Source organism: Salvia hispanica, chromosome 3, assembly GCF_029641045.1.
Source record: "Salvia hispanica isolate PSC_SH4W2 chromosome 3, Shi_PSC_v1, whole genome shotgun sequence".
Classification (NCBI taxonomy): Eukaryota; Viridiplantae; Streptophyta; class Magnoliopsida; order Lamiales; family Lamiaceae; genus Salvia; species Salvia hispanica.
In genome coordinates this window covers 31,029,402-31,043,304 of record NC_142694.1, presented here as the reverse complement: position 1 = coordinate 31,043,304, position 13,903 = coordinate 31,029,402, and the positions used below count along the sequence as shown (strand labels likewise).

The 13,903-nt window shown below is 37.3% G+C and overlaps 3 protein-coding genes across 3 annotated transcripts; 2 read left to right on the top strand and 1 right to left on the bottom strand.

Moving 5' to 3' along the window:
- Window positions 1-1,672: 1,672 nt before the first annotated feature.
- On the top strand, window positions 1,673-4,518 carry LOC148930558 (AT-hook motif nuclear-localized protein 7-like). Its single transcript, XM_089067212.1, has 5 exons — window positions 1,673-2,397; window positions 2,945-3,012; window positions 3,087-3,218; window positions 3,724-3,885; window positions 3,972-4,518. Exons 1-5 carry the CDS (start codon window positions 1,926-1,928, stop codon window positions 4,284-4,286), a joined length of 1,149 nt encoding a protein of 382 aa, XP_088923338.1. The 5' UTR covers window positions 1,673-1,925; the 3' UTR covers window positions 4,287-4,518.
- Window positions 4,519-6,549: 2,031 nt separating this feature from the next.
- On the bottom strand, window positions 6,550-7,652 carry LOC148930557 (uncharacterized). Its single transcript, XM_089067885.1, has 2 exons — window positions 7,443-7,652; window positions 6,550-6,913 (listed from the first exon to the last, which is right to left on the bottom strand). The coding sequence occupies exons 1-2, from the start codon at window positions 7,528-7,530 to the stop codon at window positions 6,789-6,791; spliced, it is 213 nt and encodes a 70-aa protein (XP_088924011.1). The 5' UTR covers window positions 7,531-7,652; the 3' UTR covers window positions 6,550-6,788.
- A 3,256-nt stretch (window positions 7,653-10,908) lies between these two features.
- LOC148930556 (uncharacterized) lies at window positions 10,909-11,573 on the top strand. Its single transcript, XM_089067853.1, has one exon. The coding sequence runs from the start codon at window positions 10,932-10,934 to the stop codon at window positions 11,355-11,357; it is 426 nt and encodes a 141-aa protein (XP_088923979.1). The 5' UTR covers window positions 10,909-10,931; the 3' UTR covers window positions 11,358-11,573.
- The last annotated feature ends 2,330 nt before the right edge of the window (window positions 11,574-13,903 follow it).

Here is a 13,903-nt window from a genome sequence, read left to right as displayed (position 1 = left end):
AAAAAAAAAATATTGAAATGCCATCTAGAGAAAATGTCTTTTCAAGAATAGCATCCTTAATTATGATACTAAGATTCAATTTGTTATCCTGAATATAATTTTATACACAAATTCGCAAAAAATCTTAGAAACGGCCAGTTAGTAGAAACGGATCGGTTTTATAGTAAAAAAGCCACCTTTTAAAACACACAGAAAAGTGTTAATATATCAAACCAATTTTTCTTACGGTTTTTTTCCAAAATAAAAGCTACAAATCAACCAATTTATAACTGAAAATTTTCAAAATTGTGAGTTATAGCTAAAAATAATAATTTAAACCTGCATGTATGTTAAGTTATAGTAGACTATTGCAGAAATAAGACACCACAATGTTTAAATTATCGCGAAAAAAAAGAACACTAATTCACAACTGAGAGTATTATAATTATGAATTATAGCGAAAAATACTAATTACAAACGAGAGCATTTTTTAGTTGTGAAATTTCACAACTTCCGATGTATTCGAGAGTATGAATTCTTTTTACAACTCAGAGTATTCACATCTTTCATCACATTCTATTATATGTTTCCAACTTTCATCATTTTCAATAAAATGTCCAACTACACAAGATTCGGTCACGAGAAGTTCGCTCATCTCAGTTGTATACAAACAAATGTCATTTTTCGCCAAGAAAACATGAAGAATTAATGAGTACTACTTGAGTAGTATTATATGTCCCCAATTTCTAACGTGCAAATATCCTAATTGCATAGGAATTTATTTGATTCTCTATTTTTTTCTAGCAACTTTACACAAGTGCACGAGAAAAAATCGAACAAAAACTTGTTTTGAATATTACTACTATTAAGGAGTATGAAGATATAAATGATCGATGTTGTTTGTTTCTTAAAAAGTACTAGTAATATTTATTTAAACATTAGTGAAAATGTCAAATGCGTACATCAAAATACTTACGTAATTTATTTGTTCTTTGAAATGAAAACCATATATTCATATCACCTATGTCAATATCGCACATTAATTTTATATTTTATTTCGTCACCCATATACACTTGTCACACATAAAAGAAGTAAAAATATTCGGATATTATATTTTCACATTGAACGTCAAAGAAAAAAATATATGAATCTACTTACTAAAATATTAATTTGATTGTGTATTTGAAAGATTATTATCATCGAAAAAATGTATAAAAAATTGTATATTTGCCTAAATAATAATCCAAGAAAGGAGAATACCAATTAAATTAGGTACTATTAGGTATAATACTATGCCGATTATACGCCGAATAAAATAAAAAAAAGATCTGATAATTATACCCACCCATAACACATTAATGAATTTGTACCTTTTTAAAAATAAATGAATCCATTACAATTAAACAAAAATTACTAAAAGCATATCACAAGGGATTTCGATTTCAATTTCAAAAAATAAATTTGAAAAATAAACTTGAAATAAACTCAAGAATATGTTCCCAAAAAATGGATCTCCGAATTAATTTAATTCCTTATCTTTATTGTAAAATGAAATTACCAACCATGAGTTAGGTAAAACAAAATTAAACATAATTTAGTGTATCGTAATCTCCACATTAGCAAACAAATCACTCAAATTATTTATATATAAATATGTGAAAAAGAAAAAAAAGAATAATAGCTTCTACTTTTACAGAGCAAAGTTGCAGACAAAAGACAAATATTGGTTTTAATCTCTCTCTTTCCTCAAAGCTTTCAACCCCATTAATGGAGGGAACACTTCACTTTACAAAATTTCTCCAAAGCTGTAAAAAAAATTGAAAGCAGCAATTGAAATCTTTGTGGCGCCATTTGTTTCCACCAACCAATCTTTCAAAAAAAAATCAAATCTTTCTCTTCATTTCTGTAGTTTGCTTGCTTAATTCGTTAAAAAGATTTGATTTTGATGGAGGTTGAAGACAGGGAGAGCACGGATTCCGGCTCCTTCAGCGGCAATCACGACTCCGATTCGCCGCCGCTGAGTGCGGCGGAGTATGTGGCGCACGGAGGCGCCGGCGGTGGGATGTTGCCGGAGGTGGTGAGCATGGATTTGGGGGTGGGGGTGGAGAAGGCTCCGGCTGCGGCGGCGGAGGCTGTGGGCGGCGGCGGAGTGGTGGTTGAGGGCGGCGGAGGGGGGGGAATTGGGGCGCGTGGGAGTGGTGGGAATGGGGATTTGGGGAAGAAGAAGAGAGGGAGGCCGAGGAAGTATGACGCTGATGGGAACTTGAATCCGGCGTATATCAGGTCGCCGACGGCGATGAACGCCGCCGCGGGTTTCACTCTCTCGACGCCGCGGTCGTTTGACAGCTCCGGCCCCAAAAGGGGCCGCGGGAAACACTCTGCCGCCGCCGGAAACTGGCAAATTCTTGCCTCTTTAGGTGAGTTTTTATATATATATATATATATATTTTTTTTGTTAATTTCTATATTTTGATGGTTTTTTCCCCTCAAAGATATGAGCTTTTTTCAGGTGGGTTCTTGGGTTAATCTTTACTTTGATTTCCTATTTTTTTTGTTGATGTTTCCTTGAAATGGGGAAAATTTATCCCTAATCTTTTTTTCTATTTGATTGCAGATTAAATATCTCTAGATATCTACTCTTGTTATTCTAGACTGGTTTTTACTCCACAACCGGAAAAGATGCAATTTTTAAATTAGGGTTCTTACATTGACTAGCATTAGCAAATGCTTTGATTTCCTTTTTTCATGTTTCTCCTAATCTCTATCCATTTCTATTATGGCTCGTTTGATTTGCTTATCTTGACTAAACAAGGAAACCAAACAAGCCCCTAGCAATAGCATATGTTCTGATTGCAGATTATTAAATATTTAGGGTTTTTACTCTTTCTTGTTATTCTGACTGGTTTTCTCTCTTTAAAACTGGGAAAGAAGCAATTTTTAAACTAGGGTTCTTGCTAATTGCAGGTGAATTGTTTGCAAACACAGCAGGAGGGGATTTCACGCCGCATGTTGTGACTGTACACACAGGAGAGGTAAAGAAATCGATGTCGAATCTCGGAAAATCTATGTTACAGTTTGAACTAAGTACATTAGTTATATGTTGCAGGATGTTGCTGGGAAGATACTCACCTTTGCTCAGAAGGGTCATCGAGGGATCTGTGTTCTCTCTGCCAATGGATCTGTCTCGAACGTCACACTACGCCAGCCCGGCACGTCCGGTGGCCTACTCACATACGAGGTATATATAACGCTCCTCATCCGCGAATCATTTCATGTAGTTTTTGTATGCTTTTACTGTGATCAGATGTCATGTTTCTTGCTTGCTTGAAGCAAAGTGAAACATTCTTTGTCTTCTAAAAGTCGACAATGTTATCCAATTTTATGCTGATTTGAGAATCGAATGTCGTTGATAAGTTTTGCTTGTGCTTGTCATATGATTGTTGGGATCTTCTTGTTCTTATGTTTTTGGTCTTCTTGATGTTGGTGATGTGCATTTTGTGTACGATCAATCTAGTATCCGGACTTGTTCGTTGTTGAGAAACGTACTTGTGCAAAGTTACCTTTCTGCAATTAGAAGCATACATATTGTTTTGTGATTCATCTGATTTTTGGATGTGGGGATGATGATCTTGTTGTATTTTTCTGGTTATGAATTATAAGTGAGCCTTCAAGATTCGCTTGTAACCTTTGTCCCCCAATTGGTGTGTTTATTGCTTCTCAACTGAAACCTTGAACTGATGCAGGGGCGTTTCGAGATTTTAACACTAACCGGATCATATACCGTTTCTGACAACGGTGGCATAAAAAGCCGATCCGGCGGATTAAGCGTTTCACTAGCTAGCCCCGATGGTCGCGTGATAGGTGGTGGCGTCGCCGGTCTGCTCATGGCAGCCAATCCAATCCAGGTCACCACTTTCCCGTTTAACCGCTTAAATCAGTATTTTTTTTGTCTTTGTTCTTGAAACGGCGTGCTGATATCGAAACACCTCAGATTGTGGTCGGGAGCTTCGTGCCAAACGGCTTCAAGATGCAGAAAAGGAAGCCGCAGAGCGAGCCAAGGATGGCCCCAGCCGCCCACTGCCCTCCCGCCACCGTGACTGCAGCAACGCCAATCTCACAGGCGCCACCAGAGACGAACATCTACCCCAACCCGGCATCACAGTACCCGGGAGAGGCCGACAACAGCTTAAGCAATAAAGACCAGCCAAACTCCGCGTCTACTGACAACACTGCTGATTGGAACGGCGCTGATCACCACAGAGCCTACCCAGACATTAACATCTCCGTGTCCGTGGACGAGCACTGATCGCAGGTTTCGGATGTCGAAAACGAACTGCTTAAGTTAGCTCTAGCCTTTTATATTTAGAAATCAGAGACGTTCTTCTATCTTTGCTCTTTTGTTGATGACTCTATTTCTCTTTGAACTTTGATTACTCTTCCTTGCTGAAAATGATCAAGTATCTCAGCTTATTAGTCTCATCTTGGATTTTCATTTTGTTAGAGCCATGTTTAATTGAGAGGGAAGTTGGTGTGACTTATTATTTGCTACTTTTATTCAAATCTAAACAAGTTATTGTATCGAAAATGATAAATTGTTAGAAAAATTATTAAGTTGAATTAATTTCTTGTCAATTTTGCAATTTTAAAAACATTTTTCTCAATTGTGTCATGGTGCAAAATGTTGGTGTCATATGTGTTTAGTTTATGGACATGGTTCGCACTTATATATTTATAGACTTGGGCCTAACTAAGCTTATTAAATGTTGTTAGCTCTAATTTATAAAATAAAAAACATGGCATTGACACAATTGTATCATTTTCCCCAAATATGTGATCATAAAATTTTGGAAAAATATCAAAATTATGATATATTGGAGTAATTTATTTTTTAAAACAATGTTGAATTTTTTGCTAGTAAAACTTGAATCATTTTTTTTTTCTTTTTATATCTTTCTTCTTTTATTAATTATTTTATGTCGTTCCGAAATTGCTATTTTTAATGGATAAGAGAGTAATTGGGGCTTCATTTTTTACACTATGTGCTCCGACAAAATAGCACAACACTCCAAAACAGAAATGGCATATTTTTCAATTCTTTCACAAAACAGGAGTGGCGGCTGCTGCTACTATTATTATGTGTAATTATTAGTGCTTTTATTATCTTTATTATTATTAAAAATAAATGAAATAGTTTGTTGCATGGAAATAGTCTAGACATTTCCCATTTGGACCTAACCAGTTTTCAAACGAAATAATTCATAGCATGGAAAAAGTGATTTTGAGTTCATTTTATAGAGACTCGTGTCGTGTTACACATATATTATGATTTGCTTTGCTAAATATCTTTGTATAATAATTTACCCCACCAGGAAAATAATGAATTTATACATACAGTTTAGTACTAGTAGTCTAGTACTATTATATCATTATAAAGCGTGCATTAAAATATAATTATGTTACATATATCATAGCCCAACCGTTTTGGACTAGTTATGAATCATTGCTGGACCACAAGGAATTGTCCATTTATACATAGATACAATTTTAAGAACATGGAGTTTTGCATATAACATTTACATATATATACACCTGTCAAATGGGCTGGGCCGACTCATATTCTCACCCACAGTCAAATGATACAGCCCATAAAAACTCAACGCAGCCCAGCCAAGATGCAACTGAGCCCATGCCAGGACGGCCCTCATAAGTTCCACTATTATTAACCTCGATTTTATATATTTCTAAATTACTCTCCCCGTCCACAAGAATATGCACTTTGGGTTCGGCATGAATTTTAATATAAAATTATTAAAGTAAGAGAGAGGTAGAGAGAAAAAATAATTAAAGTATTCTTAATGGAGAATGAGTCTCATCTCATCAGAGAAAAAAAACTTTCCGAAATTTTTGTGGGACAGACTAAAAAGTAAAAAGTGCATATTCTTGTGGGACGGAGAGAGTATTATTTCTTCAATTCAATTTTCTATTTAAATAATTGCAATAAGATAAGCTAAAATATGCATATTTATTTATTAAATATAAATACAATATTTTATATAAGTCTAAAATCATCCAACAGTTATATAGTACAAAACTAAATTTAAATATAAAAGTTACAAATAATAAGGCCTCCAATTATTAATAGTATATTTTTATTTTTAATATTTAATTAAAATACATGGTGTAAAATAAAACATGCATGAAAAAAGAATTTTTATGCAGTTTAGTCGAGTCCATTGAGCTTTGTCAGATCCAGATTAATTAAACAAATCCAACTTAGGCCAATCCGATTTAATTAATTGAATTCTACGTACTTAATTTTGTTTCATATACGTACATATATCATAGCCGACAACCATCGTTGGGCCACAAGAGCACTAATTAAAGCCTCACTCTATTGGGAAAACTAATTAATGAGACTTTTTATAATCATAAAAACAATACCTTTGTATCATAAATCTCACCATGATTCATTTGATCACAAGGATTTTCCAAACTATAGAGCACAATCAAATGGCCCAATAAAAAAAAAAAACTACTAACTATTGTCTCTAAAAAAACAAAAAAAATAATGAAAAACAAATCAACTAACCATATTTCCATTGGCTGTTGATTTAATCTGCCCATTAAAAAGGCATCAAAAAGGTCTAAACCAGAATACATCCATCTTTGGGCTGTTTTTCATTTATCCAGCCACATAGATAAACACTTCGATTTCAATACATAATATATACAATTTCATTTCTTTTTTTCTTTTGTAAAAAGTTAAAGATAATAATCATCCTATTAAATTCTAGTATGAGTTGTGAAATCATGAAGTAAGAGTGCATGTTGTGGGCTTGTTCTTGTCCAAAATAGACCACATGACTTGCACATCCTCATAAGCACAAGCCATCACTTCCCCTTGCAAATCCATGATGCACTTCTCTTGTCTCCCTACACATTATCATCAATTCAATATTGTGAGAACACTAAATCTTGGATTTTGTGTCATACAAATGATATCTGGCTAAGGAATCTGATCTAATATGTGGCTAAGGGGTGAGCATCCTAATCCGATCTGATCCAAAATTCAATGAAAAATGAAAAATGAAAATGGATTGAATCTTATTAGTTCGAATCAAATACTCAGATTTCAAATATTTTTGCTCACCCTAAATTAAAATATCCAAAATTTTATAAAAATGAATCCAAAATCGAATTATATGAAATCTGATCCAAACTGAAAAATCCAAAATTGCATAAAGAATCCAAAAAACTCGAAAAACGAAAAATCCTAGTCTCATTTTTATCCACGTGCTTTTTGTGAACATATATAATCCGCAATCTAAAATCAAGTTTGGTTAGAATCGGATATTCAGATTCGATGCCACGACCCTAGAACAATCCTCTAGGCCTTGTCGGGCGAGATCCGAACAGTGTCTAGCATAAAACAACAAGAAGAACGAGACGAAAGCGGTTGTACCTTGTTGGGACTTCTTGTCTCGAGGTTGGTTGAAGAAAGTACAAGCTTTTCTGAATGGAGAAGTGATTGTTCTAACCCAAGAAGCCATTTTGTGGATCCTAATTTGTCTGATGAGTAGAGTGGTTATATAGGAATGTGAGCATGTAGTAATGTAGGTGGAAGCCAAGGCAAGATCCGTAACATAAGCTGTGGGTTAATCATCATGTAATAATGAAGCAATATATATAGAATATGAGAAGTTATATACAATGGATATGTGTGTTGGGGGTATGTGTGCCACACTGCAGGTTTTGCACATGCGCACGCTTCCCAAATGGGCCAAGATGCCATGTGAACTGCCCCATACCTTGCTTTCTCTATGTATGTCACGTCCTGTCATGTCTTAATTGTATATGTACTTCCCTCTGCGTTTCATGTTCACTGCAATTGTTCAATAATTAGTACAAGATTTTGTGCAGTGTTGTTGTGCTTCAGACGGTTTGGTGATTAAATAAACCAATATTTTACTAAGACCGAAGTTTTAGAGAGACGCGATAAATGAAAGCTTATGAGGTCGCTATTGCAACTTGATAACCAATACTGGATATCGTCGTTACATTGGATGGTATCCGTGAGCCTTATTGACTGCAACTTTTGTGGAGTATTTATTTTTGCCTATGCTCTAGTAGATATTGATGGTATTCTGTTTTCGGATCTTAGCTTTGCAGAGACAATATTATTTTAGGTGTCATTATTCATGCTTTATAACTTAAGTGGGTAGAGAATAAAATAGATAAAGTGATGTTTCCATTTCAGGAAACATGTCACATCAAATGGAAAGTCCGAGAAAGAAAAACGAGTCACGTGATGGCGAAAGACTATGGGGTCGCTTCTACAACTAGATAACTAGTACCTGAAACCGTCTTTACATTGATTGATATGGTGTTTTGACGATCCCTACTATAGACAACCACTTCGGTGTATATTATTGCCTTCATTGTTGCTCCTCCCTTAGATATTGATGGTATTCGTAAACTTGCGTTTCTGAATCTTTATTTTACGGAAACAATATTATTTTAGGTGCCATTATTTATGTTTTGTAATTTAAGTGGGGAGAGAATGAAGTGGGGCAAGGAATAAAGTAGATAAAAGTGATGTTTCCATTTTGGGGAAGCTTGTCACCTTGAACGTTCGAGAAAGGATAACGAGTCACTTTAAGTAGGACTGAGGACTGAGGATAATCAAGAAGTGCAGTTCTTATTCTTTTATTTATTACTTCTACTGTTTTCCCAAAGATATGTGGGATTTTCAGTTGCTTTGATGAGTCAATCTTGACTTTGAGTTCCTTGTTTTCAAGTTACTCCATTAGTATTTCTTGTGGTTTGAAAAGGGAAAAACTAATGGCTAATCATTTCTATTAATATATATTAATCCAAGTCAATGCTTGAGGATTTTCTTGTTATTTAAGATTGGTTTCTCCCAAAACTGGGAAAGATGCATTTTTCTATTATTATTTTTTTTCTTCTAAATATGTTACTATGTGATAGAGATCTGCGTGTGTGCGTGTGTTCTATGTTACTTGGTTAAAGCAAAAGGGAAACATTATTTGTGTTGCAAGTAAGAAACAAGAGAGCCATCCAAATGTGTTTGTGTTGTCATATGATTGTAGGGATCTTGAAGTTGTTATCTATAAACATTTTTGGTGTTGTTGATGTTATATCTGTGCATTTTGTGAATCATGAAACTAGTATCCATTCATGTTTGTTATGGAGAAGAGCAAGAAAAATACATAAATATTGTGTTTAATTTGATACTACTAAGTATCACATTCTTCAAGATTTGTTTTTGGTGGATTTGATGTCCGAGATGTGCGTTCTTACCATCTCTCTCCGCTCCTCAATACGTGTCTCATTTGAGATCAACACGAGTTTTAAGGCCTGATCGTAGCAGTCCACTCGGTTTTGTGGCTTTATTTTTCGGTCTTATTGCAGTTCGTTTTCCACTGTGTAACGAGGCGTTTTCAATTTATACATCTATATTCACACCTCATTTCATCATCCATTCATTCCAATCTTATTCTACATTTTCTCTACACTCCATAGTAGTATCATGAATCATTGTAGCCCACCAATAAATCCTGACAGTCCTCCAATGTTTACCGGTGGTCCCCTCATCAAATGCCATGATCCAGGGGCGGATCCACCTTATGTCAAGGTGGGGCGAATGCCCCTCCTCAAATATTTTTAACATATGCTATTTTGCCAATTTTACATTTTTGAAATTTCTTTATATTTGTCCCTTCTCAAATTCTCAAATTTCCTTTATATATAATTTGCCTCCGTTCATTTATATTCCTGGATCCGCCCCTACCATGATCCATAGCTCAAAATGCCTTCTACACCTTCAACCAGTTAGCGGGATGAGATCCCAACGTTTACAACTCGTAATAATTAACAAGAAAGGTATCGACCAAGACGTCGATGTCCATAATGAGACTCCTTTTACTCTCATACCTAATCATTAAACAAATTTTCTTAAATTTTTGTTCAAAATAAACAAGGCAACTAACTAACATCAACATGGGAAGACCGGCCGACCGAGACATGTAATTAGTTATTACAAGTAGTACTAGTATTAAATTAGATGATTAATTAGGTGAACTACATAATCGTGCGTTGGGCCAAGCTAGGCGGCCCAATGAAATTACAACAGGGCCCAATACGTAATGGATTGGTGCACAGTGACCATGACACTCACTAACATAATTATGTTACACATATCAAAGCCCAACTTGCAAAATAATTTTTTTTTCAGTCGCTAGAGCATCTCGTTCCACGAGAAAAGGTAAATAGAGAGATAAAATCCTATAATTATCATATTTATATTTTTTTTTATGAAAAATCATTCTTTATAGGGAGATGTATTTGAGAAGATTTTATATTTTTTTCTATTTTAAAAAAGTATTTTTATTTTTTTATTAATAGAGATGTCTTAAAACTACCATATTTACTTTTTATTTTCATAAAAAACTATTTTCTACTTATATTTTTTAATACATTTTATACTATTATTTTATTTTAGAAAAAATAATTTATCTTTTTATATATCTTTGTTTTTGAAATATATATTATTTCATGGAAGATTATATTTCACTTTAATAAGATAATATACTTTTGGTGGAGATCATAAATCTCTTATTAAAAAAGAGTGATAGATCCTCAGACTATATAATTAAAAATGGAGGAATCATCTAGCATTCCACACCACCCTTGAATTTAATTATAAAATTAATTTTGCACTCACAATCTTTACACAATTAGTATTCATAGTTGTATATGAAAATGATGATGATGATGATAGTCATGGACAACAATTCGTCAGCCTCCACGTGGCAAACAGCCCTGAGTTGGTGAAGCGAGAGACCGCCACGTTGCACTTGTCCGCCGCTTCCAAACCACGACCATTCTCCTTCATATATTCTTCCAACGCAGGGGAGACTTGTACCGAAGCATGCAGGAAACGGCGGCGTTTCGGGCGAAGAGCGGAGACGAGACGGGGGCTCAGCGCGTGGAGCAGGTGGAGGTGCGGAACAAGCACGCCGAGAAGAAGCTCTTGGACAAGGGGCTCCACCGCATGGACCGGCGCCCCGTGGACGGGCAGCCGATCGGGCGGCAGAGGAAGGCCGGGCACGGCGGGAAGTACACGTGGGAGGGGCCCGTGGCGAAGGAGGACGAGGACGAGGAGGATATTGAGGCGGCGGAGGTGATGGACGAGAAGGATCCGAACTACGTGGACGAGGAGGCGGAGGGGAGGATTTTGAGGGGGGAGGTGAGCGGGGTGGAGGGGATGGTGGTGGGGGAGGTGGAGGTGGCGAAGATGGCGGAGGAAGGGGTGTCGAGGGTTCAAGTTGAACCTAGGCTAAGGACTAATGTTTGAATTAGGGTTGGTTTGTGAATTTGCTTTCTTAATTTGCATAATCTTACTTCCTACTATGTCTTTCATTACGACTCTGTTTTCTTATTTTGGTAGTCTGCCAATAAATGTTATGATTCGCTTTTATCATAAGCAATCATAGCTTTCATTGTAACTGCTTCCACTTTGTAAAATGTTACTTCCTTTGCTTGTGATTATGAGGCTTATATATTTATTTCAGCTCCGCTACAAGCATTCCAATTAATTACTTTTATAATTTTAATTTGTTAAATACTCCCTCTGTCCTTTTTAAACTGAGTTAAAAAATTCTGGTATGAAAATTAAAAAAATTGTATTAAAAATAGGAGAGAGGAAAGAAATGAGAAAGTTAAAATCTTTCGGTACGAAAATTAAAAAAAATTGTATTAAAAATAGGAGAGGAAAGAGATGAGAAAGTAAAATATGTGATGAGATAATAAAATAGAAGAAATTGGATATTTTGTTTTTATAAAATGAGAAAATGATTCGAATTTAGGTGAAATAATCTAAAAAGATTACTTAGGACGGAGGAACTACTAAGCAGATCCAACGTTTCTTTAACCAACTCTGTTTACATATCATTATTACAGTAAGTGAGGTCTATACATACTTTCATTTTTACTCATTATTTTATATTTTGAAAATTCTGCATCTAAGTGAATTGGGATTTTCAGTCACGGACTCTAAATCGAAGTCTACTCTGGGATTTCCAACCATGGACTGAGGAATCGATATCGTATAAAAATTTAGTGGTCTGGATATTTCGAGGGAATGTATAAAAATTCAGTGATTTGCAGGGACGGAGCTAGAAATTTGTAGGAAAGGGGGCAAATAGGGACAGAGCTAGAAATTTGTAGGAAAGAGGGCAAATTTACGTAAGAAGGAATTTTAAAATTTTGAGAATGAGCATTTAGTAAAAGATTAAAAGAAATTAATTTAAAATAGGTATATAAATACATGGGATGAAAAATATGAGGTGGAGCAATTGCCCTTCTTTTGTTCCATGTAAATCCGCCCCTGGTGATTTGAATATATTGAGGTGGTATGTATGGTATGTTCAATTAATTATAATAGCAGAATATTTAAATTAGTGTTTGTTCATTTTGCTCGACTCTCGAATGTTTAAACTTTAAACGCATAAATTTTAATGGCCTGAATATAACATAAAGTATATCCAATCAACTAATGGCGGCTAGCAGACCGGCTAGCTGCTCCGCGCGCGCTCGTCGGTCCGCTAGCCGACCATTGGGACTGGCTAGCGACAAATCGGCGAGCGAATCGGCTAGCGCTCGCCGATTCGCGGGTGCTAGCCCATCCGCTGGCCGGCATTGTGGCGTCCCGATCGGCTAGCGATCGGCGAGCGCCCCCCCTCCCCCTTTTTTTTAAATTTTCGATACTCTATATATACGCAATTTTAATGTCATTTTTATTCAAGAGCAATATCGCTAAATGGAGAACAACAACGACTCCACTCCAACTACTCTAGTGACGTCCGGGTCGCAAACTCCCACGGTACCCGTGGGAAGTGGATGGAACCCGATGGGCGGGTTCTACAACATGTACCCTTGGCCACAGATGATGTCGGGGATGGCAGCCGGGGGTAGTAGTATGCCGGTGTGGCAGGGCGGGCAGGGGATGCCGGGGGTACCAGTGATGCAGGGGTGGCAGCCCGGGATGATGGGGATGCAGCCCGGGATTCAGGGGATGTCGGGTGTGCAGCCGGTGGTGCAGCCGGGGTAGATAATGTCTATCGCCCCAGTCTCGACTTTTTGACTGCGTCTTCCCACACATCGACCCCAGTGGAGACTCAATTCACTGGAGATGACACTTTCTCCCTAGAGGAGTTGTTGGAACAAGTCGATCGATACGACGACACTCCCATTCAGACAAGGGGAGTAGGTTGGGGTCAGGGTCGGGGCGCATCGAAGAAGAAGAATGGCAAGGGAAAAAGGTGGTAGGCGAGTCGTCGCAGCCGGCTGATGACGACAATGTATGGAGGAAGTGGACGGATGAGGAGAATGTTGCGATGTCCAAGGCTTGGGTGACTGTTTGCGATGATCCCCTCGTTTCGAACAATCAGAGGATCGTCAACTTGTGGGCTAAAATTGCAGTAGCCTACAAGAGGCATTGCCCGCATGGAAAGCCATACAGCGGGGAGGAGTGTCGGAAGGGTTGAGACCGAATCAGGGCTACGGTCTCCCGATTTGCGGGGTTGTACGCCAACAACCTCCGCATGAAGACCAGCGGCCAAACTGACGACGATGTCAGGAGGATGGCGGAGGCGCAGTTCCCCTTGAAGAATGTTTATAAGGAGTTCACCTACTGGAACTACTATGTGGTGCTGATGGATTCTGAGAAGTTCCGGGCGGGTGTCGCTGCTGGCTGGCTGAAGAAGCAGCGGTTGAACCTCGCCGGTGACTACATCAGCAGCGGTGGTTCCCACGAGCTCCCCAACGATGCTCAGGATTTCCCGTCCCCTCCATCATTTATTCGCCGCACCCGCCCGTTTGGTCAAAGGACGGCGCAACGGG

What these genes read in the sequence shown, in the direction of transcription:
- LOC148930556 (XM_089067853.1), top strand. Translation starts at nt 10,932, where the DNA reads ATGCAGGAAACGGCGGCGTTTCGGGCGAAGAGCGGAGACGAGACGGGG.
- LOC148930558 (XM_089067212.1), top strand. Translation starts at nt 1,926, where the DNA reads ATGGAGGTTGAAGACAGGGAGAGCACGGATTCCGGCTCCTTCAGCGGC. An exon ending in GCAAATTCTTGCCTCTTTAG is followed by an intron (nt 2,398 to 2,944) that starts GTGAGTTTTTAT and finishes TGCTAATTGCAG; the next exon opens with GTGAATTGTTTGCAAACACA. An exon ending in GTGGCCTACTCACATACGAG is followed by an intron (nt 3,219 to 3,723) that starts GTATATATAACG and finishes GAACTGATGCAG; the next exon opens with GGGCGTTTCGAGATTTTAAC.
- LOC148930557 (XM_089067885.1), bottom strand. Translation starts at nt 7,530, where the DNA reads ATGGCTTCTTGGGTTAGAACAATCACTTCTCCATTCAGAAAAGCTTGT. An exon ending in AGACAAGAAGTCCCAACAAG is followed by an intron (nt 6,914 to 7,442) that starts GTACAACCGCTT and finishes GATAATGTGTAG; the next exon opens with GGAGACAAGAGAAGTGCATC.